We start from the raw sequence: 23,527 nt of genomic DNA, 5'->3' as shown, positions 1-23,527 counted from the left end.
GAAGTCACCCCTCCTGAACAAAGGAACGACTTCCAGCACGGGCCCCCCACTGTCCTGCAGCCACAGCTCCTCCTGAGGACATCGCTGGCATTAGTGGGCTTTTACCTTCTCATCACAAGCCTAGATGCAGAATCCCATTACCCTATTTCCCTTGAGCAAACTCAAGGCACAGAATAACATGTTAGGATACATGACCTGCACCCCAAACTGGCCCCATGCTCTTCGCTACCTGCTTAGCAATTCGACCTTGCTGTTTCTGCAAATCAGCAACAAACTGAGTGGCTGGGGTCAAAGACAACATGTCCCCCTTTTGCAAATCAAGGCATGGGGCAAGCATTGCATCACAGCGGGTTAAGCCGTCCCCTGCCGCCGTCTGTATCCCACATCTGAGTGCCGGTTCAAATCCTGGCTATTCCACTTGCTTCCAGCTTCCTGCTAATGCATCCTGAGTGGTAGCAGATGATGGCTCAAGTGCTTGGGCCCACCACCTTCCTGGGAGATCTGGATGGAGAAAGCTGGGCTCCTGGCTTCCAGTCCGGCCCAGCCATGGCTGTTGCAGGCATTCGAGGAGTGAACTAGCAGATGGAAGAGCACTCGCATTTGCTCTCTCACTCCCTCCCCCCCATTGCTCTGCCTTTCAAGTAGTTGAAAATAAGCACTTTTTGAACGTTTACAGAAAAACAAGACAACGAAGAAATGACTTGATAGCCATTTCATGCCATCTTATTCACTTACATGACAGAGATGGCAAGACTTGTAATAGCACATGGGATCTGTTCTAATGACCTGAAAGAGTATCTAGAAGAAAAAGAAGGAAAAAGGACAGCTAAGGCCCAACACCTGTCTTGTCATCCTGATGATATTCTCTTAGATACGGGTACTGTAACTACTCACAGCTGGCATCCTTTTCCTAGGCAATGCTAATTGAAATTACTTAAATGCATAGAAACATATAAAAGTTGGGGCTGGCGCTGTGGCGCAGTGGGTTAAAGCCGCAGCCTGCAGCACTGGCATCCCATATGCACACCAGTTCAAGTCCCCGCTGCTCCTTTTCGAATCCAGCTCTCTGCAGTAGCCTGGGAAAGCTGTAGAAGATGGCCCAAGTCCTTGGGCCCCTGCACCCACGTGGGAGACCTGGAAGAAGCTCCTGGCTCCTGGCTTCGGATAGGCCCAACTCTGGCTGTTGTGGCCATTTGGGGAGTGAACCAGTGGATGGAAGACCTCTCTCTCTCTCTCTCCGCATTTCCTTCTCTGTGTGTGTAGCTCTTTCAAGTAAATAAATAAATCTTTTTAAAAAAAAAAAAACCTTCATACTTTAATTTCCTTTTTCTACAAAGTTTTTGATGTACCCTTATACATCTCACAAGAGTAACATCAACACTTACAACCCAAGAAGGAATCTGGGAAGGAATGAGGAGAGGTGAGAGTAGTGGAATGAGAATATGGGCCTTTTCTTAAGATCCATTTGTTTATTTGAACGGCAGAATGAGAGAGAGAAAAGAAACAGAGAGATCTTCCATCTACTGATTCACTCCCCAAATGACTATAACAGTCAGGGCTGGACCAGGCTGAAGCCAGGGGCCTAGAACTCCATCCAGGTCTCCCACATGGGTGGCAAGGCCCAAGGACTTGGGCCATCCTCCTTTGGTTTCCCAGGCACATTAGCAGGGTGCTGGATCCGAAGCTGAGGGGCCAGGACTCAAATCAGCATGCTGGCATCACAGGTGGCAGGGTAGCCAGCTGTGCCACAATCCAGGTCTCAAAGGCATCTACATCATAACACCCTCCTCAATACTGGAACCTCACACTGCCCCAGAGAACTGTCCAGCACTACTCAGTTGTCTTATTTTACATACATTCTTTTTCATGAATAATCTATTCAACAGCAGCTACTTGACTATAAAGATCTTCTTCTCAAATCATCTACAAGAATGCAGAACAGAGGGGCTGGCACCGTGGCAAAGCAGGTAAAGCTGCCACCTGCAGTGCCGGCATCCCACTTGGACACCGGTTTGAGTCCTGGCTGCTCCACTTCCCTTCCAGCTCTTTGCTATGGCCTGGGAAAGCAGTAGCAGATGGCCTAAGTCCTTGGGACCCTGAACTAGTGTGGGAGACCTGGAAGAAGCTCCTGGCTTCAGATCAGCCCAGCTCCAAACATTGTGGCCATTTGGGGAGCAAATCAGTGGGTGGAAGACCGATCTCTCTCTCTCTTTCTCTCTCTCTCTCTCTCTCTCTCTCTCTCTGCCTCTCTGTACCTCTACCTTTCAAGTAAATAAATCTAAAAAAAAAAAAAAATGCAGAATAGGGACCAGTACTGTGGTACAGCAGGTTAAGCTGCCACGTGAGAAGACAGCATCCCATAGGGGCACTGGTTCTTGTCCTGGCTACTCAACTTCTGACCTTGTTTCCTGCTAATGCATCTGGGAAAGCAGCTGAAGTACTTGGGGCCCCTGCACCCATGTAGGAGACCAGGAAGAACTCCTGGCTCCTAGCTTGGGTCTGGCCCAGCCCTGGCCATTGCAATCATTTGAAGAGTAAACAAGGGGGCCGGCGCTGTGGTGTAGCGGGTAAGGCCCATACGGGTGCCAGTTCAAATCTCAGCTGCTCCACTTCTGATCCAGCTCTCTGCTATGGCCTGGGAAAGCAGTAGAAGATGGCCCAAGTACTTGGACCCCTGCACCTGTGTGGGAGACCTGGAAGAAGCTCGTGGCTCCCAGCTTCAGATCAGAGCAGCTCCGGCCATTGTGGCCATCTGGGGAGTGAACCAGTGGATGGAAGACCTCGGTCTCTCTCTCTCTCTCTCTCTCTCTCTCTGCAACTCTGCCTTTCAAATAAATAAATAAATCTTTAATAACAACAGCAAAAAAAGAGTGAACAAGTAGATGCAAGATTTCTCTCTCTGTCTCTCCCCTCCATAACTAACTTTAATCAATAAATAAATATTTTTTAAAAATGTAGAATTTTGCAGGAAGCACTCCTTCTCTTTCAAGGTAGTCCCAAATTGTCACTTCCACACTCATTGAGTAGTTATGTATTTTTTAATAAAGAGAAAAACATGTCAGGATTGCCACAGAGGAGATGAGTTGTAGTGCACGAGCCAAATCATCTGGTGGAATCCAAACACCTGGCTGCCACAAATGATTACTTTAATGTATTTCTAATGAGGACTGGATTTGGACCAAGATGAAGATGCTTAGCCCAGTAAGTGAAATTTCCTTGAGTTTTCCTAAAGGATCTCAAATTTTTAATATCAGCATGAAGGACTAACGGCATAATAACTTCCTTTTTATTCTTAATAGAAATGCTGGCTGCAAATCAGGCCTAGAAAGTAAATCCTTTTTTTTTTTTTTTCAAGTTATCTCTCTACTTTCAAAACTGCTCCACTGGAGCCACCTAAATGAAGAACCGACCCCTTGCGAATCCGCATCTCTATAGAGGATTGGCACGCATGGTGGTGAGTGGAGCAGAAAGGGCACAATGATCAAAGACAGAGGGGGTAATCACGCCTCTCACCCCCTTCAACTGGAACATGCATGCCTTGATGTGATGATTTCTGAACCTGTAACTTGAATGCCAAAGTATTCATTGAGAGAACAACTACTTAAACCATGGATTTTCAGAGTGAAGGGAGATACAGCCCTACACCCTCATCTGTATTTATTAACAATCATTTATTGAGCACCTGCTAAGTAGTGCCGGGCTCTGTGCCAGGGGCTTTCCATGCACATCTCCTTCCTAGAATCCATGCACCTTGTCTAACGTTATCCCCTGTGTTGACAAGAGCAACTTGAGACTCACAACAACCAGCAAACTGCAGGTGCAGGACTGGAACCCACAGCCCCACACCCATGACCATCTGGGCCCTGGGAAAAAGACGGGCTATGGATAGGTTCCGAAGGATTCCGGTCAGTGCCCGCTCTAGGAGCCCAGGAGGTCTTGGGCTACACTGCCCAGAGAGGCAGCTGTGATGTCTGTGGAGCCTGCTTGGCTGGCAGAAATGGAAGGAAGAAGAAAAGGAAACAGATGGCCAAATGTTCCTTCCTGTCTGACCACTGAGCCGTGAGCCCTCAGTGGCTGGCTGAGGGGGCAGTGTGCACCGGGAAGCCCTCCACAGCCCAGCCAGCTAGTTCACACCGCACACCTGCCCAGTGCTGGCACGGGTAGCACCCACAGCCGCCCTCCTGCCACCAGCGTGTCATCTGCGACCAAACCAAGCCTGACCACAGCACTCAGTAGTCTGTGTGCATATCAGGAAGCACAGGGGGAAAGCCTACTTTGCATCCCCACAGCGGCTTCCAGCAGTCCCTGGTCAGAAGCAGCTGCATGTGCACACAACAGGACAGCCTCAGTCTCTAAAAATCATCCCCAAACAACACGGGGAGGCTTGCGAACCAACCTCCACCTGTCCCTCCGAAGGCAACGCAAAGGTAAATGCAAAACACGCCACCAAAGGCAGTAGCTTCCAGCCCCTTGACCTGATGCTAAAAACGGGTCAGGAATTAGCATGGGCATCTTCCCTCCTCCTCAACACACCCCTGCTGGTCTCCCGGTTCCGGGCAATCGTTCAGGCCTGAGCATAAATCCGACTCTGAGCTCAAATTGCAGCGCCCACACCGCGCTGTAGGCGGTGGCAGAGCAAGGGACACAGGGGTGCAACGCCACCCGGCCCCTCCCCAGGACGCCCGAGTCAGGAACTGGAACTGAGACCGTCCCCTGCCCCGACCCTCCACACACACAGACACTGGCCGACTCCACACGCACGTGCACGTTTGCTGGCCCCCACGCCCGCAGACCTGCCAAGTCACACACCTGCCCCCACGGCACGGACACTTGCTCCCCGCCCCCTCCCCGCCGCTGACACCCCTGCCCCCATTACACCTGCCGGCGCGCACCACGCAGCCCCCCGCGGCCCGCGCCCCGGCCGGCCGCCGCCCTCCGCACTCACCGGCGCCCGCGCCCGCCGTCCCGCGCCGTCCCGCGGCCTGGGGCCCGCCGCCCGCTCCGGCCCGCGGCTCCTGGGCTGCCCGGCCCCGCCGCCGCCGCTTCCCGTCACGTGGGGCGGCCGCCCGGCGCCGGCAGAGGGCGGGAGCGCGGCTGTCCCCGCGCCGCCCGGTCGGCCTGCGGGCCTTGCCCGCCTTGCGCCGAGTCCAGGCGGCCACTGCTCCGGGCCTCGGTGCCCTGCCCTATGCAGGGGACCTACGCTGGCGCCCGGCCGGCGTGGGGGAACGCTCAGCAATTGCTGTGGTTGTCTCCTCCTCCCCCAGCTAGCAAAGCACGGGCCTCCGGCTCTCCAACAGCCCACCGGCACGGGGCAAGGTGCAAGCTCGCGGGAGCACCTGCTGGAGCCAGGCCCGGACCCGGCCAGGGCCTCACCCCGCGTCGCGCGCTCCCGCCGGGAGCTGGAGTGTTCTGCTGGGAGGAGCAGCCCATCCCCAGGCTCCGGGGACTAAGCGGGATCCCCTGAGGGCAGGACTTAGGATCGCAGGATATTTCAGGAGGGGATCCTGGGGCTGTTTTACCCGCTGCTTTTAGGAAAAGCCCTTCAATTGCAGTTCCTTCGGGAGAGGCCACGAGGAAGACTCCCATGAACTCCTCTTCCAACCATAATCCAGGTCCAGTTTCTCATGAACAGAATCAGAAAACTCCCTCCCGTGATTAGCACATGAACGACCAAGTTCTGAGGATTTTCAGCGACTTAAGAACCCACTGGTGACCTTCAGCCTCAGCTTTATTCTAATAAAAGAAAGATAATATCACAAGCCTGTGGGCAGATTCCAGGCTGTCTCCTGTCTTCCCTTATAAGGAGGAAAGTGGCCAAAAAAAAAAAAAAAAAAAGTTAAACTGTCAAGATTTGACTTCCCGGGGCCCCATCCCTGGGTGCTGCAGCTGTCACCCAGTGAGACCAGGTGTCGCCAGGACGAGTTTCAACGGAGTGTAGAACTCTGACCTACAGCTGACTTCAAGAATGGGCACTACCACCTGCACCTTCAAGACTAAGGATCCACAGGACAGGGAGCCAGGGAGCAGGAATGCATCAGAGCAGGTCCAAACCAAACTCTTCATTCGACCCAGGCATCAACTAATTGCTCCTCATTCGACTTGGCTTCAACTAATTGCTGGATCTAGAATCTCCACTTGCACTTTTCCATGTATATATTGTTCTTCCATACCACAGAGCTGACATCCACTGGCCAGACATCCAGCCAAGAACCTTATAGCAATGAGCTCATCTACACCTTACGAGACAGGCACTGCTAATTTTCCCATTCTGCAGATGAGCTGACTGAGGCAAAGAGAGATGAATCTCATTCCACATCCATGCTATCAGAAACAGAGGAAGAAGAATCTATAATTTGAGGCCCAGTGATGTGGCACAGTGAGTTCAACTACCACCTGCAATGACAGCATCCCCAAAGGGCACCAGTTTGAGTCCCAGCTGCTCTGCTTCTGATCCAGCTCCCTGCTAATGCACCTGGGAGAGCAGCAGAAGATGGCTCCAGTGGTTGGACCCTTGCTATCCATGTGGTAGACCCAGATGGAGTTCCTGACTCCTACCTTTCAAATTAAAAAAAAAATCTTTAATAAAATCACTATGCTGTTATAGTTTTGTATTTTTTTAAGGTTTATTTTATTTATTAGAAGGGCAGAGAAAGAGAGAGAGACCTTCTGTCAGCTGGTTCACAACCCAAATGGCCACAATGGCCTGGGCTGGGCCAGGCCAAAGCCAGGAGCCTGGAGCTTCTTCTGGGTGTCCCACGTCGGGCAATTGCTCTGTGCCCCATGTTGGAGTGCCTGGGTTCTCTAACTGCCTCTGCTCCTGATTCCAGCTTCTAGCCAGTGCAGGCCCTGGGAGCCAGCAGGTGGTAAGCCTAGTAGTTGAGTCTCTGCCACTCTCCTGGGAGACCTGGATTGGGTTCTAGGCTCTTGGCTTTGCCACACTTCCCACACTGGGATAGTGGGCCAACAGATGGCCTTGCTCTAATAAATTAAATATTACCCCCAAGATTTAAAGACAAAAAATTAAGTCCCATTGACCAAACAGTTTATGAAACAACCTTTGTGTTTCACTTTAAATACGCTAGGAGGGAAAAATGTATACTAACAAAAAAGACAAATTCACAAGTAATTCTTTATGATTTACCACTGGATTCTTTTTTTTTTCTTAAGATTTATTTATTTGAAAGGCAGAGTTGGAGAGAGAGAGAGGGAGAGTTAGAGAGAGAGATCTTCCAACCACTGGTTCACTCCACAAACAGCGGCAACAGCCAGAGCTGGACTGATCCCAATCCAGGAACCAGGAGCTTCTTCTGGGTCTCCTATGTGGGTGCAGCAGCCCACAGACTTGGCCATCTTCCCCTGCTTTCCCAGGCACATTAGCAGGGGGCTGGATCAAAGTGGAGCAGCCAGGACTTGGACCACTGCCCATATGGGATGCCAGCACGGCAGGTGGTGTCTTAACCTCTCTATACCACAGCGCTGGTCCCTACCACTGGATCCTTAAAATGGCGAGCTCTACAAGTACGTCTGTTCCAGCCAGAACATGGAAATATTTTCAAAAGTTCACAGAAAATGGGATTAAAGGATAAGTTTGTTTTTGGTGCAAAACACTTGTGCAGTCCATTCTGCAAAGGGTCTTCAAGAAGACCATGAAAAATGTATATTATGAAAAACACATACATGGATTCTAACAAACTGTTGCACCAAAATAAATGTATCTTTAATTGCATTTTCCATGAACTTTTTGAAATGCCCAGCTATCTGTTCTTCCTGGTGCCTGCTGAGAACTCTGTCACAAATGACACGCCCCTCTACGTGAATGCCTGCACCGAAACCATTTGCAAACATCTGCATAGAATTCCTCATGGCGTTGCTGTTGGTTATGTTTAAGAAGAAATATTCGAGTCACATAGTTTTCAAAAGAATTAATTAACTTCATCTATTAATGTTTACTAAATATCCTCTGGACTCAGAACAAACATGTTGAGTCTGTTACAAAATGTGAAAATGATGTGTTCTAAGAAGAAGATTAATGGAGATTAGGAGTTGTATAGATACAACTGAATGTTTTAATAGTTACTGTCTACTCCCCAAACTTAGCATCCTCACGTCCTGGGTTCCTCATTGGGCATAAGCTCAGGAGGACCAGGAGTATGCCTGCCTTGCTCTCTGTTGTATTCTGCAGGTAGAAAGCACTCAATCGACTTTTTATATTCTAGATGCACACCACTGATGAGCTGGAGCATCTATAAAAAGAGATGCTTCAAGCTAAGATTTTTGCCATTCTATTTCATTAGCTCTCTTAATACACATCTACCACGATTAGGTATCATTTTAAAAGATGTGTTTAAGCAGAGAAAGCTTATATTTATGATTTTTTTAAAAAAAGCAAACATGGCTTATCATGTGCCATATTTAAGAGCTTTTTAAATATATTAGTTCATTTAGTCATACATATACATCATATACTTGTACTCTAGCTCCAGTAAAATAAATACTTTTAATTATTATTCAAATCAACTATTTCTTAGGTAGCTCCTATGTGCCAGGTTCTATGCCACAGGTTAGAGGGGATCCTGAAATAAGGAAAAAGTTTTTGCCTCCAGCAGCTTAATTTAACCCAGTCAGTTAGCAGTATCACTATCACATCAGACCTTGTTAGAAATGCAAACTCCTGTGCCCTACTCCAGACCTCCCAAATCAGAAACTCTAGGGGTGGGGCCAAGCAAACTGCTTACAACAAGCCCTCCAGGGGATTCTAATGCACCCTTGGTTTTCAGAACCGAATTAATTGGACATGTGGAATTAAAACCCACCCAACCAGATCACAAGGCCAAAACAATGTGCTCTGGAGATCTGATAACAGTGCAGGAAGCTCTGTCAGGAAGCACCCAAGGGTGCTTTTGCTGTGTGGCAAGACCCGTGCTGGGGCCTGAGAACTCACAGACCAAAGAGGTGGCCTGTGAGATAAGGGCTCTGGCCTGGATGGCCTGGATGGCGGTGTCTCCCTAAATTCCTATACTCAATATGGGATCATATTGAGAAGTGGGCATTAAGGAGGTGATTAACGCCCTTTCAAAAAAAAAAAAAAAAAAAAAGTCCAAGAGAGCCTGTTTGCTCTTTCTGCCATATGAGCACACGGTGGACAGGTGGTCATCTATGAGGAATGTGTCCTCACTAGACACCAAATCTACCAGCCCCTGGATCTTAGACTTCCCAGCTTCCAGAACTGTAAGAAATAAATGTCTGTCTTTTATAAGCTGCTCAGTTTGTGGTATTTTGTTATAGCAGCCTGAATGGACTAAGAAAACGGGTTTACAAGAAAGACAATGGGTTATGTAAGTAAATGTATTTTTATTATGATCTGATCGATTAAAAAGGAAATGACACTGAAAACGATCATTGTGTTCTAAATACCCAAATATACAAGTCCAAAATGTGTCGCTTAAACTGTTACCTTCAGTTTTAACTTTATTAACTTTATCTATGCCCATGTATTTTTGGTAACTCATGATAACATACTTAAATGTTAACAAGAGGAATCAGCAACCAAAGTCCTTAGCATACATTTTGTTCCTGACTCATTCAGTCCACAAACATTTACTGAGTAACTGCTTACTAAGTACAAGCTCTGTGCATGGCTGAGGGACCCAAAGGAAATGTAGGGACCCTGCCCTGGAGGAAGTCACAGCAAATGATAAAGCCAGGCAGCACAATGTTTGTTGGCTGCCCTCCAATTTGTTCCTGTCAACTAAAGCCACCAAAAAAAAGTGAAGGGCTCATGATCTCCAATGGAAATTAAAACTCTTCTAACACTTAGCTTAAAGTGTTGAGTGCCTTACTGTCACTACATAATGCTCACAGATTTAAATATACTACAGCAGGAATACATGTCAGCCTACAAACGCAAATGACTAATATCATTTTTTTTTCTGAAGCCGAGCCTTTTATTTCTGTTGGAAATCGGGTTCTCCCACAGTGACACTCACCTGAAGCCCTCCCACTTTCCTCAGATGTTGGGGCTGGGAGATTTCTGCCCACCTAGGTGAGAAGAGGGAGACATCAATGGTCCCTCAGAAACGCAGATGTGCTTTGTGCACTCTGGTGTTTCCTGTCTATTGGTTTGGAGCTTAAAGGTCAGCGCTGTGAACGGCTTCCTTGCCATGCGGTGTGGTGGGAATCTCTGGGAGGCATCTCTCCTGCGGGGACATATTGGAAGGCATCAGCTTTGTGCTTGTTAGAAATGCAAACTCCAGGGCTTCCCACCAATCGCTCCAGCAGAACCTCGGGCTCAAACACAGTCGGGAGACTGCAGCTTCTCCAGAAACCCGCTCTGCAAAGGCTCTGCCCAGGAAGGAGTGGGCAGCCATCACCAGTCTCTACTTTCCTTAGACAGGAGGACGAGTACCAGAATCTCATTCTGTCTCCTCCTCTCCTGATTTTTTGACTTCAGAAAACACACTCCATTTAACTGGAGACTTTTGCTTCAGAAGCACTTAAGATAACATTAATTGATTTAGTTTTAAACAAAGAAGCACTTTTAGTTTTAAATTAGGAAGTACTAACCCTTACCTGCCACAAAATATTTCTGTGGATGTATAGCTTGAGGCTTCAGGTTAGGCCACTGGTCCAGAAAACCACAGGAGCAAGAGCACAGGAAAGACTTGGAACCGCATTTTCGGACTATGAAATCCAAATCCTTTCCCCTCTTCTACCATTCTGGTACTTCTCTTTGATGACAGTCAATATATAATACAACAAACCGTGAGGCAGAGGCACAAGCAGTCTTTCATACACGTTGGCTCCAATCCTCTGACACTGAGAGGTGGCATTATACATCCCATCTCAGAGAGGAGGAAGCCCCAGCTGGGCAAGGTGAAGTGTTAGTCCTAGTGTTGCGGGAGCCAGGTTCTAATTCAAGTCAGGGCAACTCTAAAGCCTCCCCTGTTTCCCTTTCTCTGGATTGCCTCCCATGGTGGGAAACCAGCTTCCAGGTCGTCGGCACCTGGTCTGTGCCAAGCGTGTTACAATCTCTACTGCTTCGAGCATTCTGCACAGTATTGTAAGACAGCATTTTCCTGATGAGGGGACTGAAGTGGAGCGATTAACGAATTGCAGCAGACCCCAATTTTAGCCCTTGTCTGGTTTCAAACACAGACTCCTCCTACCGCAGGTTATTTTGCCACTAACCAGTATGCCTCCGAGAAATGAAGGAAATAATGTCACAGGATCTGTTATGAACAACAGATTTTGGATATGGAATATCACGGTGTTAATATCACAGGGCTAATGTTTGTACACTTAACCTCCAAATTAGGGTATTTTAATACCTGTCTGACCTCAAAATTTAGGACTTTCATCATTTTGGACAAGACATATAATCTCTTTTAGATCAGTTTCATGGGCACTAAAATAAAAAATAAACTCGGGTGACTTTTAAGTCTCAGTCTTAGGTGTCAATTTCTAGACATAAATTAGCACATGCCTAAATGACTATGAAAAATTGCAAGGCCGGCGCCGCTGCTCACTAGGCTAATCCTCTGCCTGCAGCGCCGGCACTCCGGGTTCTAGTCCCGGTTGGGGCACCTGTTCTGTCCTGGTTGCTCCTCTTCCAGTCCAGCTCTCTGCTGTGGCCCGGGAGTTCAGTGGAGGATGGCCCAAGTCCTTGAGCCCTGCACCCACATGGGAGACCAGGAGGAAGCACCTGGCTCCTGGATTCGGATCAGCGCAGCGCACTGGCAGTAACCACCATTTGAGGGGGTGAACCAGTGGAAGGAAGACCTTTCTCTCTCTCTCTCTCACTAACTCTGCCTGTCAAAAAAAAAATTGCAAAACATCTCCCAGCTTTATCTTTTTTTTTTCTAAATTTAGTCCCTCACTTATCTTTTGGTATTCTCAATTCATATTTTTATCAACAATGTCATAGTTTGCAGGAAAATGATAAAATACCATAGAAGTCGCAAAAATGTGCAAAATATTTGCGCACAATACACCTCTGTCGTATGAATAAGAGAAGCAAAAATTTCTTAGCAATTATCATAGCTGACACCAACAATTCCAACCAAAATCCGTCAGTTCCTAGTAGGTACAGAGAAAACGTACTAGCATCTTGGTCGTGCTACTTCCTGCGACCTTGAACAAATGATCCGAGGCCTCAGCGTCCTCAAGTTAAAAACAGACATTCTCATAATGACGAATACACCTCAATGTTTTCCGAGATAATCCACGTAAAACGCAGCACCCAGAACACGGCAAATGTCCAGCAAGTCTGTGCTTTCAGCCGCCTTTCTCGGTGGGCTGTTACTTTTCGTACGTGACCTGTTTCATTCGTTACAAGTATTATCTCAGAGAACAAATCCTCGTACTTTAGCGCCTAAGTCAGTGGAAGAATGAACTAAATAGAATGTTTGGCATTGCAGGGTTTTTTTTTTTTTTTTAAATATAGAAGGGCGATTAGAAGACAAATAAAAAGGCTGAAAAAAGGGAAAGGATACTTTCAGCCAGAAGTGCCCTATCTGGAATAATGTTATTCGCCCCACCACCACCCCTCGAGGCCGCCTCGAGAATCCCTTTGGCCTCTCCACTGGACATCACAGCAGGTGCGACCAATGGCGGCCAGCTGCGTGAATTTCGCTCATTCCTCTCTTCCTCAAAACTCTACAGGCCATTCGTTTCTCCCCGACAGTACTCATTTTTTTTTTTCCTTCTCGTCCCTGGGAAACCTTGAAGGCGACCGTCGACCCGGAACCACACCCCCTAGCGAAACGGACGGCCAGCCCGCGGCGCACGCAGAGTGACGACACACTCGAGTCGCTGCCCGGAGGCGTCACTTCCGGGCCGCTTCCTTCGCGGAGCCTTGTGGGTAGCCGGCCGGGGTCTCCTGGCGACGACGATGGCGGGGGATGTGGGCGGTCGCAGCTGTACGGACTCGGAGCTGCTGCTGCACCCGGAGCTGCTGTCGCAGGAGTTCCTTCTCCTCACCCTGGAGCAGGTCGGGCACGCCGGGGCGGGTGGGCCTGTCCGGGAGAGGCCCTCGCACCTGGGCTGTCCCCGAGTAGCCCACGGTGACGACAGACACTCCCGCCGGCGTCGCTCCTCCTGCCCGGCACCGGCCACCCTCCACCCACACAGCGCAGCCAGGTGTCCCGGTCGTGCCCTGTTTAGAGAAGAGGCGTCCTTAGACTCGCAGGCGCTCCTGGGAAGTAGAACTTGTCTACCCGAGCCTCTGCTGTCTCACCGAGCGACCCCCGGGTGTACGGGAGCGAGGGGGCCTCCGGGAGAGGGGCGCTAGGGAAGAGGTGCCGGAGAGTGGTCGGCACAGAGAGTGGACATCGCGGGCGCCTGGGTCAGCACGCCCCGAGAACGCGACCGTTCCACACCCTCTACCCTCCTTTTAAAGGTGGTGAACCCGAGTCCCGGGGAGGTGAGGTGCCGCATTTCGGGGCACACCGTCTGTGCGTGATGCCGCCAGGAAAATTCCGGGCCCCGGCTCTCCGTGGAGCGCTGGCACGTTTTCAGCTGGTGCGGCTTGCGATGATAGGGGAAACATTGAAGAAAAATGAGATGCTTAATAGTGAGTTACTGAAGTTTTCCCAGGGTGGGGGGGAGGGTGTTTATGTAGCATACAGGGATTTCCGTCCCATACTCTAACTTCCTCAGGCCTGCTGCTAAAGAATTTATTTATTTATTTATTTAAAGAGTTAGGTCTCCCATCTGATGGTTCACTCCCCAGATGGCCGCAACAGCTGGAGCTGTGCTGATCCGAAGCCAGGAGCCAGGAGCTTCCTCTGGGTCCCACACGGGTGCAGGGGCCCAGGCACTTGGGCCATCTTCTACTGCTTTCCTAGGCCATAGCAGAGAGCTGCATCGGAAGTGGAGCAGCTGGGTCTCGAACCAGCGCCCACATGGGATGCCGGCACTGCGGTCAGGGTATTAACCCAGTGCCTCAGCGCTGGCATCAAAGAATTATTTTAATCATGTCAGTTACCCTCACAATACAGCAACTTTTTAGAACATCAAAATCACCGTGTAATTAAAACACGGATTGATAGGTTCCATCCCTAGACTGCGTTCATATTAGTAGATCAAGGGTGCGGCCTGCAACATGGCATTTTTTAAACCAGTTGTGCTGCTAGTCCCAAAGCCCCAGGTGGAGAGTCCTTGCCCTTAAGGGCAAAAGAATGTGACTGAATCCTTTGGGAACGTTGTCCAAGAGAATCCGCAGGGTTTCCCCTGCCTTCGAGTGAATACCACGTGAAAAGCCCACCCCACCGTCCCCCCACCCCACCCTGAGATTCGTTCCTTACACTTCTGTAGGCTGAGTCCAAGAGCAGGATGCCGGGAGATTTGGTGTTGGCTCAGGGCCTGCCTCCTGGCTTACAGATAGCTGCCTTCTCAGCGGGTACTCACATGGCCTCTCCTCCATGAATGCTTGTGGATAAAGCTAAAATGTACTTCAGGTTTTTTTTAACAAAAGGGAGTTGGCAGAAGTTTATCAGAAGACATTGATCTGTTGGTTGTACTGAGCACAAACGTTTGCAGGCCTTTCTGATTGGAACTTGAAGGACCCGAGATGTTTCCATTTTCGGTTCGGCTTTCTGAATGCAAACTCGCCTCTGTGCCTGTCCCTGTCCCTCATGCTCTGTGTTTCCTGTGATGTTGAGGGAGGGTGAGACGATCTAGATAGGGATGGTTGGGACAGTGAGTGGACGCTACTTGATGAGACCAGGGAAAACATGGGGTGGGAGTGGAGGGAGGAGCGGGCTGTTCTGATGTACTGCTATTATCATCAGTAAGAGGCCTAGTTTCATCAGTAAGAGGCCTGCTGTGCTATTTTAAATCTTGGTAAAGAACCCCAATTTAAGAAAAAACGTGAGAAATGATAGGGCACTAGTCTGATCCTAATAGTAACACTCAAGGTAACTTATTGACTGAGTGTGCTCATTGTTATTGTCATCGGCTTTTGTCTGTTTTCACCAGGCAGTCCCCCATTTGCAATCCCCTTTATAGATTAAGAAGCCCTGGAAGTCGTCTTCATGCCTAGTATGTTGTCTGAGCAGTTGTGGACAGCCGTCCTCTTCATACTGAGGCCGTGTGACCATTGTCTTTATGATGAGCCTGAAGCTAATAGTTGTAGTGCCTAACCTGCCTGTAATACTGCTTGAGAATGTTCCAGGACCTTCCAGTGTGCACGTGGTTGTGAAATGGTTCAAATAATGTATTATTTAAAGAGTTGTGTTTTACCTTACGGGTTGATGAGATGATTGGTTACTAAAATTAAATTCCTTTTTTTCTTTCCCACAGAAAAGCATAGCCGTTGAAAGTGATGTGAGAGTAAACAAAGACAGTCTTACTGATCTCTATGTCCAGCATGCCATCCCATTGCCTCGGAGGGATTTGCCAAAGAACAGGTGGGGGAAAGTGATGGAAAAGAAGAGAGAACAACACGAGCTGAAAAATGAGACTAAAAGGTACTTCTTGGTTGTTCCAGTTTCCATTTAAATTTATGTAACTTAAGCAGTTTTACTTTTTTTTCCCCTCCAGGTAAACTAAAGTTTAAAAAAAAAATTACTTAACTACAGAGCACCATGGGACACTGTGCCCTTATATCAGTGAGTAAAGCTGACAAAATTCCCTGCTCATGTTTTAGTTGGGAAAAACAAAAACCTTCAGTGTATGATGTATTGAATCATGTTACATGCTAAGAGAAAGGAAACATGAGGAGAGGGGATCAGAATTGTCAGTAAAGTGCCCAGGAGTGACTGTACTGAGAAATGACATTTTACTAGCGAGACCTCTATGGAATTGAGCAATGTAGCGTTCCAGGCAGGTTACAGGAGTCTAGATCAGGAGTGTGCCCAGGAATAGCAAAGCAACCGTCAGGACCTGAGTGGAGAGAATAAGAGGAAAAAGGTGTAATTGGGGTGAGATCATAGAAGCTTTGTAAGTCATTGTAAGAACTTTGAGTTTGTTCTGAGATGAGGAGCCATTGGAGAGAGCTGAGCCAATGGTGGTGGTGGTACCTTCATATGTACAATTTAGCAGGATAACTCTGTTCTTACCAAGGAGCAATGTAAAATGTGGCTGATAGTGTGTGTGCAGAGCTGTAGGCAGGAAAAGCAATTAGGCTGTGCTGTAATCCAGGCAAGGAGTAACAGCTTTGAGGACGTAGTGAATTTAGAAAATTGGAGTCTGGATGTTTTGGAGGTAGAGCCAGCAGAATTTGAATTTTGAGGAAAAAGATGAATCAAGACTCTAACATCTTTAAATGATGCAGAAATGAAAATTATATCATCAAGCTTCATGTAAACTGTGTAAAATTTTTAATACTTACAAGATGTTCCATAAAACCGCAAAGAAATTAAGTTTTCTTTTTTTTTTTTTAGAACATTCTATTTGATTGATCGGTGTCTGATTAGTTAATGAGGACAGAGTGTTCTAGGTTCCCTAAGTGAGCTAGTTATCTCTTCCACGTCTGTTTATCCCAAGTGGGTGTTGATGATCAATTGCTTAGTTTCTTTTCAGGGCCTTCTGTTTGTAAGGCACTGTAGTAGTGGGGTGGCTAAAAGGAGGAGCACGTGGCTCTGAGTTGGTTGGCGGTTTTAGTGAATTTCAAGATTGCGATTGTATCCCCAGGGATGAAAACAGTTGAAGGAGACGTTCTGCTCACGGTCTTTGGGAAAAGCTGTAGATCTTGCTTTGACCAAGTATGCATTTCAGTTCAGGCAAAGCACTTTAGTTCATTGGTTGCATATTGGTACACACTGTGTGTTAGTGTTAACATAGCCTTTGAGTTATGTTGCATATGCCTTTTAATTCCCTTTTCTTTGGCTCTTGTTCAGGCAATAAGTTCTTAATCGCACATTCAGGTTTATTGGCCACGTTAGCAGACTTTCAGGCCTAGTTAGACTTTTCCTCTGAGCAAATGCCATATGACCGTTGCTACCAGTCCCTTGGTATCATTTTGGAAAAGATCTTTGTCTTTATCTTAAAAGTTGACAATTTGGTTCCTGAATCACAGCATCAAAGCCGGAAGGATCTAAGAGGTCTAAGAGGCTTGTCCAACTTTAATCTTACCTTGTGCGCCTGCCAGCTAACAAATCTTCCTCTTAGTCTGTTTCCCGTTGGCACTGGGCATGCCGTGGGCATGCTTTCATCTTCTGCCAGGTGATGTTCAGTGGCACCCAAGAGGGGTAAGTTTGGCCCACCCCCTTAGGATACAGCTAACATGCAGATTCTAATTCAGTTGCTCAGGTTGGAGCCCCGGCTTCCGCCACCCCGAGTGGCAAGGCTCAAGTGTTCTTGCTGATAACTGGCTGCTCCAGTTCTTTCAGCGTGCTTCTCGGGGTTGTACCCTAAACAAACGAGCTGTGTAACTTGGAGTGAATTTGTAAACAACTGTATGCAAATGTTATGACTGACAGTGGAAATTAGATTTCCAGAGGCTAACTATGCAGACTCACCAAATTTCACCAAATTGTACAAATGTTACAGTGAATTTGGAAAGTGCCTGCTTTAGAGATAGTGAATATAGATTGTTCTGCTTCGTTTTTTTATAATTCTTTTTAAAACAATGACTTAATATGCCACAGGGGTGCTCTTGGCATAGTTTTATTGGTTACTATCGTTTCTAAATAACAGCTGATTATATGAACAAGACTCACTAAGCTGGTGATTTCTTCTGTTAGGAACTACTCTTTGAAGTTCTGGGGTAAGTGGGTTAATCAGTATTTTAGAATAGGTGTGCCTTTGTGTATTCTCTAAAGTGAACTTTAAATTTGTTGTAAATATCTTGAACTTCAAAGCACTAGAAAATTATTTACAGTGACTGTAGAAACTTTCATTTCCAATAGTCCCATGTTCCACAGCTTAGTCTTATCAATAAATCTTGGTTTTTGTTTAACTTTGAATTCCAGTGATCTAGGGTGCTGCTCCAGATGGAGTTATCAAAAGTGCATCTTTTTAATTTCAGGAATAACACTGTAGATGGATTAAGGAAACGACCCCTCATTGTATTTGATGGAAGCTCAACAAGTACAAGCATAAAAGTGAAAAAAACAGAAAATGGAGATAATGATCAACTCAAGTCTCCCCCTCAGGCAAGCTTTACCAGTAATGCCTTTCGAAAATTATCAAATTCTTCAAATGTTGCACCCCTAATTTTGTCTTCCAATTTGCCTATGAACAATAAAACGGAACACAATAATAATGACACTAAACAGAATCATGACTTAACGCATAGGAAAAGTCCTTCGTGCACTGTGAAGTCGCCACCTTTGTCCCCTGTGGGAACTACTCCTGTGAAGTTAAAGCGAGCGGCTCCTAAGGAAGAGGCAGAGCCTGTGGTAAGTGGGGTGGTTTCCACTGCAACAAGTGCTGTGAGTGCAACTGCAGCAGCCTGCCTCGCAGCCCGAAGTGGCTGGTTCTGCCGCGTGCTGTTCTTGTGCCTTCTGATGCTCTGATTTTTACATCTCATTGCTTGAGTGTTTGAACCCTGGAATTTTAAAATCCATAGCGAATGATGTTTTTAAAACTGTGTTCACTTTATCTCTGCTTAAATTGCATGAAGAGAGAGAGAGTCTGTAGGTACTTTGCTTAGAGTTCTCATTTAGTTCCTTTAACAATCTTGAAACTAAAAGACAAGTATTCCTTTATTAGGGATAAACTCTAGCTCAGGGTCCAGTCACACATGTATTATGTAGCATTTGGGCCCTGACCATAAGTCTGTCACTTGTGCTTACCTTGAAATTGGCTCCAGAGGGGCCAGCACTATGGCATAGTAGACTAAGCCTCTACCTGCAGTGCCAGCATCCCGTATGGGCACTGGTTCTAGTCCCAGCTGCTCCTCTTCGATCCAGCTCTCTGCTATGGCCTGGGAAAGCAGTAGAAGATGGCCCAAGTACTTGGGCCCTTGCACCCTGTACTGTACTTTGGCTCTGTTACCATCTTCTGATGGCATGTCAGAGAGATCAAAACACTAAGAAGTTCAAACATTCTAACATAGTGGACTTTGGAAAAGGAAACTGCCTAACTAGTTCTTGACTTCAGTTAGTTCATTAAACCTTGTTGTCAGCCCCGTGAGGTTGGCAGTGTTATTCCCATATCACAGGGGAGGAAACAAAAGCCTGGAGAGCTTAAAGAAGCTTACCCAGGATTCCAGAGGGAGTAAGTGTAGTGGGAAACCTGTGATACCAGGGCACACACAGCACACCTGTGCTGCCTCCATTCTCTGAGCCAGCTCTCTGGGAGAGAGGACGAAGCTGTGGGTTCAGAGTTGGAGGACTCAAGTCACATCTCAGAAATTGCAATAAGGAGTGAGCCTCCAGGCTGCCTTTTTCCAGGCTCTCAAGCAGCCAAAGGAATTGACTCCTTCAGTGATGTGATGTGATACGTGGATGTAAATCTTGTATTGCCAGCTGACTCTGGACTGTGCAGTGCTAGGAGATAGACTGGGCAGGCAGGAAGCTGGTCTAGAGCAGTTAGTGGGTCTCAACACTGATTGCGTATGAGGATCACCTAAGGAGATGCCAAAAACCCAACCCAAGGAAGTTAGAGCTTCACCCCCCTGCCTTCTGTGAATTCTGCTTTGGCTTGTTCTGGGCTAAAGCCCTGGGCTGGGCATGCTTTCAGTTTAAAGTGCAAACCTGTGAGAGCCACAGAGCTAGAAAAGCATGAGCCATGGGAGGCTCCCCGCCCCCAAGCCAGTCTCTTGGAAGTATCTTCCCACCAGGTGGCAGCAGTGATCTTCTGAGAATGTATCAGTAGTAAACCTTGGTGGTTTAAAAGGTTTCAAATGTTGTGGTTTTCCTCTACATTTCTTGACTTTTCTATGTGTTTAAACTGATTTCTGTTCATGTCTTTCAGAATAACCTGAAGCCCCCAGAAGCAAAGAGGAAGATACAGCATGTTACATGGCCATGAAGGAAAGTTTCCAAAAATGTAAATATAACTGTAATTGTAGTTTTTCAAACAAGTTCACTTATTTTGACAGTATTCACAGAGATCCTGATTATTGTGGAATTTTCTTAAGAGGTTTAAAATAGGTTCAAAAGAATAATCTTTTCTTCTTATCCTTCCTTTTTAAAAATTCTTGCTTTTCATCTCCTGATAGGGAAAGAATTTCTTTTTAAAACAATGACTTAGTATACATTCATGTTTACCCTCGTCAGATCATTAGCTACAAGTCTGGCATAAAGCATTTAATGAATTTTAGGAATTATTCTCATTAGTGTCTTTCAGAGTCTTTAGGGAAATTTGAGGTTTTTTAATTCAAATATTTTACGAGTTTTTCATTTTTACTAATTTCCTTTCCCAAGCAGAAGCATATAACAACTCATCACAGTATTTTCATAAATATTGCCACACTTACCCTCAGAGGTTCACCAGGAAAAGCATCTTTTGTTGTACTGCTGTGCAACTAATCAGAATGGACAGCTAAAACTACTGCTCTTGATTGCATTGCTTCTGCCCATAAAATGCAAAAGGGAAGTCAGTGCTTGCTGTTCCTCCTTCTCTTGAATTTGAGATGGAACTGACTGACCGCGGGCTCACTGTCCGTCCTTGGACGTGTTCTTGTCAAGCTTCAGTCACATCTCCTCCTCACGAGCAGTCCGAGCTCACTCCATGAGTTCATCCATTTCTCCCTGCTAGGAGCTCAATCTCGCGGTGAAGTTGATTTAAAGATCTTCAGGCTGAGTCATGTTGGAAGTGGTACCTGATGGTAGTAAGTTTCGAGACTAGGGAGGAGTGTTAGACTTGTGGAATTGAGGAGAGTCCAGGAAGTGTTTTGGTGAGGGGGATAATCGGTATGATCTGCAGTAGAGCTGCAGAGGAGCTGCTGGAGCCACGGGACAGATGGACTCCCAGCTGGACAGGATTCCTGTGGTGTGGTGCGGACAGCGTCCACAGGACTGGTCCACACAGAACTGTCTGCCAAGGGTTTTCATTTATTTTATGTTCTAGTGATAAAGCCATTCTACTTGTGTGGTGGAAATTAGAAAATAGAGTTTACCTTCTGTCTGTAAGTTCTAGCGTCTACTTTTCTGCTGTGTATTCTAATCAAAAGCAAAGGGTACTTTATACTTTTTTCCATTGTGTGATTGATCTTCAACACATGTTAGAGGAGTCTCCTCTGTTGATTTGTTAAAAGCAGCATTGTAGTTCAGTTATTGAATAGCCCTGCAAAAAATTAACTCAGCCTTGCAGGTAAGTACTGCACTGGACTCTAACCTGGTAGTTTTTAACCATTTTGCCTTTATTTGAGACTGTAAATCTGTACACATAGGACACAGTTGATATGAAAACATTGTTAGTGTTATAGTTAGTTGTCAAATGTGTGATTATCTGCAGGGCTGATGTGTGTGATGTTGTCGATGGGCAGCTGTGATCCTGTGCGTAAATCCATGTTAAGGGTAATTTTAAAAGTACAGATTTTAGGGTAGGATGACAAATTATATTTTATATTCAGTTGTCCCCTCTGCTTTCATCTATACTTCTCTCTCAGTGAAGAGAGAGTTAGCCATTTGACGATTTTCAGTCAGTGGGAACTTACTTTAGTTACTCAGTGAAATTAATTTTTAATTTGTATATTTAACTTACAGAGTAGGTTGATAATAACAGCTGAACTGTGTAACACTGTTGCTTCAAATTGAAGTTTATATTATGAACATTCAGAGCCACTGCTCGTGCAGCAGCTTACTGTCGAGGTGTTTTGAGTGAGGCGTGGAGAAGCACTGAATCATGTACTCCGGATGCCATCACCCCGCCACTGCAGAGCTGTGCCTCCTGAGTGTGCGGGGTACGGCGTGGCTCCAGGCGGCTGAGTGACGGCAGTGTGGAGCAGCAGCATGGCGGGTGTCACCGAGGGGGCGGGCTCGCTGTGAACGGTAAACGCTTTTGAAATACCCCTCCCTCACTACTGTGGGTTGATGTTGTCACTCTTGAATCTACATTGCAGGGCAGCCAGATGTTTTTATTATTGGAGTAGGCAAATAGATGGCGTTGGAGCCAGTGGGTGGCTTGTGAGGCGTAGTTATAGGTACCACTTCCTGTCTTTTTAGTGGGAGGGCATTGTTTTTTTTCTCCTTTTCTTCCCTCTTTGTTTTCTTTTTCCCTTTTTCTGCCTTCCCCGTATGCTTGCCTTCTTTACTTTCATTCTCCTTTCTCCTTTCTGTAGATCTTAAGCTTCAGGCTTAAATTTGCAAATTGTATTTCTTTGGCCTACTCATTCACTTAAGGGTGAAGCTAGGCTCACTCCCAATCCTCTTGCATTTGAGGGATCATCGATGCTGTGTGGACTCTGGAAAGCCTCAAGACCCTGCACTGAACCGCTTGCCAGTGGCTGTGTAAGCAGGACGGTTTTCCCAAGCAGCCTTAGAATCTAGACAGCTACCAGGCTCTTGGAAGTTTGGTTCTACTGCTGCTACTAGGAGGCCATTATATATTTGCTAGTATTAAAATCTTCAGGATTGGAATTATTATTTGAAATTATATTTTGGTTGACTTAAGTTTTGAGAGATGATTCTAAAACTGAGCTAGAGACTCATTCAATAGCAATGACCTTTTTGAAACTTACATTAAGTGAAACTGCCAGTAGATTAAACACAAGTGTGTAAGAGCTTCCTCTATTTACTCCGTGGGACTTCAGTCATTTTTAGAGGCAACAAAATGGTCAAAACGTTTTTAAGTGTGCTCTTTTATTAAATGCTTGTGCAGGTTTTGTAATTCAGTACCGAAAAGTTTAACCTTGTAATGTACATTTTTGTATGTAAAAAAAGTCTTTTACGTAGCCTTATCCTTATTTAAATAAACTAAATAAAATTATCATGAGTAAGTCTGTCATTCATAGAAAAACAAAATGGGAAAATGCTGTGTAATGATTTGATCTTTTCTGAGTAAGCTCTTTTGCAAAGTGTTACTCTTGACTGATCCTAATAGTCCAGCCACGTCTTGGGTTCCTCTGTGAACGAGAGGGTCTGGGGGATATCACGATGCCACAGAGGCTGCAGTGTTGACTGGTCCCAGACCTTCCCAGAGTGTAAGCTAACTTCACAAAGTGGAGCAAACCAGAAGTTCGGTTGAGAGATTGGAGTGATTTTTAAAAACTGAATTTCTAAACTGGATCTTAATGCCATTGCATTTGAAGACTGAAGCTCCAAATTAACTAACTTGGAATAGACTTAGGTAACGCTCCACTTTGAATGTTAAAAAAGAAGTAAATTTTTTTTTTAATCTCTACAAAGGAAACACAAAAAGATCTTACTTGCAGTTAGAAATTGGAAATGTTTTACTAACTGAGGTGACTACCATCTCAGTTGTCTAATAAGTCGGTCACCTTTCCTAGGGTGGAATAAAAAATAAAGATGTGAATGGTTTATGTATTTGTTGAGTGTCTACTATTGTAGCTCTTGGGGGGCAAATACAAGTGATCAATGAAACAGTGAATCATTGTAATGATAGAAAATAAAGACGTGACATGATAGGGACAGTGAAGGGGGGGTGAGAAGCTACTTCAAGTGCTCATTTCGAAGGC

The 23,527-nt window shown here is 46.3% G+C and overlaps 2 protein-coding genes across 5 annotated transcripts in view; one reads left to right on the top strand and one right to left on the bottom strand.

The window, feature by feature from the left end:
* The window catches only part of TGFBRAP1 (transforming growth factor beta receptor associated protein 1), a 65,216-nt gene extending 60,126 nt beyond the window's left edge, over positions 1-5,090 (bottom strand). The window contains exon 1 of the mRNA XM_002709746.5: positions 4,946-5,090. The gene's annotated coding sequence lies outside the window, so the exon portion shown is untranslated. The remainder of the gene's footprint in view (positions 1-4,945) is intronic.
* Positions 5,091-12,809: 7,719 nt separating this feature from the next.
* C2H2orf49 (chromosome 2 C2orf49 homolog) lies at positions 12,810-22,818 on the top strand. Of its 4 annotated transcripts, XM_070068705.1 has the most exons (6): positions 12,832-12,988; positions 13,397-13,570; positions 15,301-15,467; positions 17,969-18,095; positions 18,219-18,341; positions 19,861-22,818. In XM_070068705.1, exons 2-6 carry the CDS (start codon positions 13,556-13,558, stop codon positions 19,915-19,917), a joined length of 489 nt encoding a protein of 162 aa, XP_069924806.1. In that variant the 5' UTR covers positions 12,832-12,988; positions 13,397-13,555; the 3' UTR covers positions 19,918-22,818. The 4 variants fall into 4 exon arrangements, with proteins under 4 accessions (XP_008251319.2, XP_008251314.2, XP_069924806.1 ...); XM_008253097.4 differs by lacking the exon at positions 13,397-13,570 and having other exon boundaries at positions 12,810-12,988; XM_070068704.1 differs by having other exon boundaries at positions 17,969-18,341.
* Positions 22,819-23,527: the final 709 nt, after the last annotated feature.

The sequence above is a fragment of the Oryctolagus cuniculus genome, chromosome 2, assembly GCF_964237555.1.
Source record: "Oryctolagus cuniculus chromosome 2, mOryCun1.1, whole genome shotgun sequence".
NCBI classification, from domain to species: domain Eukaryota; kingdom Metazoa; phylum Chordata; class Mammalia; order Lagomorpha; family Leporidae; genus Oryctolagus; species Oryctolagus cuniculus.
Note: the sequence above shows the minus strand (reverse complement) of the source record. Positions and strands in the feature narration are given on the sequence as shown.

Coding starts and splice junctions, on each gene's coding strand:
- C2H2orf49 (XM_008253092.4), top strand. CDS start 12,890: ATGGCGGGGGATGTGGGCGGTCGCAGCTGTACGGACTCGGAGCTGCTG. Junction 15,468..17,968: donor CTGAAAAATGAGACTAAAAG/GTACTTCTTGGT, acceptor TTTTAATTTCAG/GAATAACACTGTAGATGGAT. Junction 18,342..19,860: donor AGGAAGAGGCAGAGCCTGTG/GTAAGTGGGGTG, acceptor CATGTCTTTCAG/AATAACCTGAAGCCCCCAGA.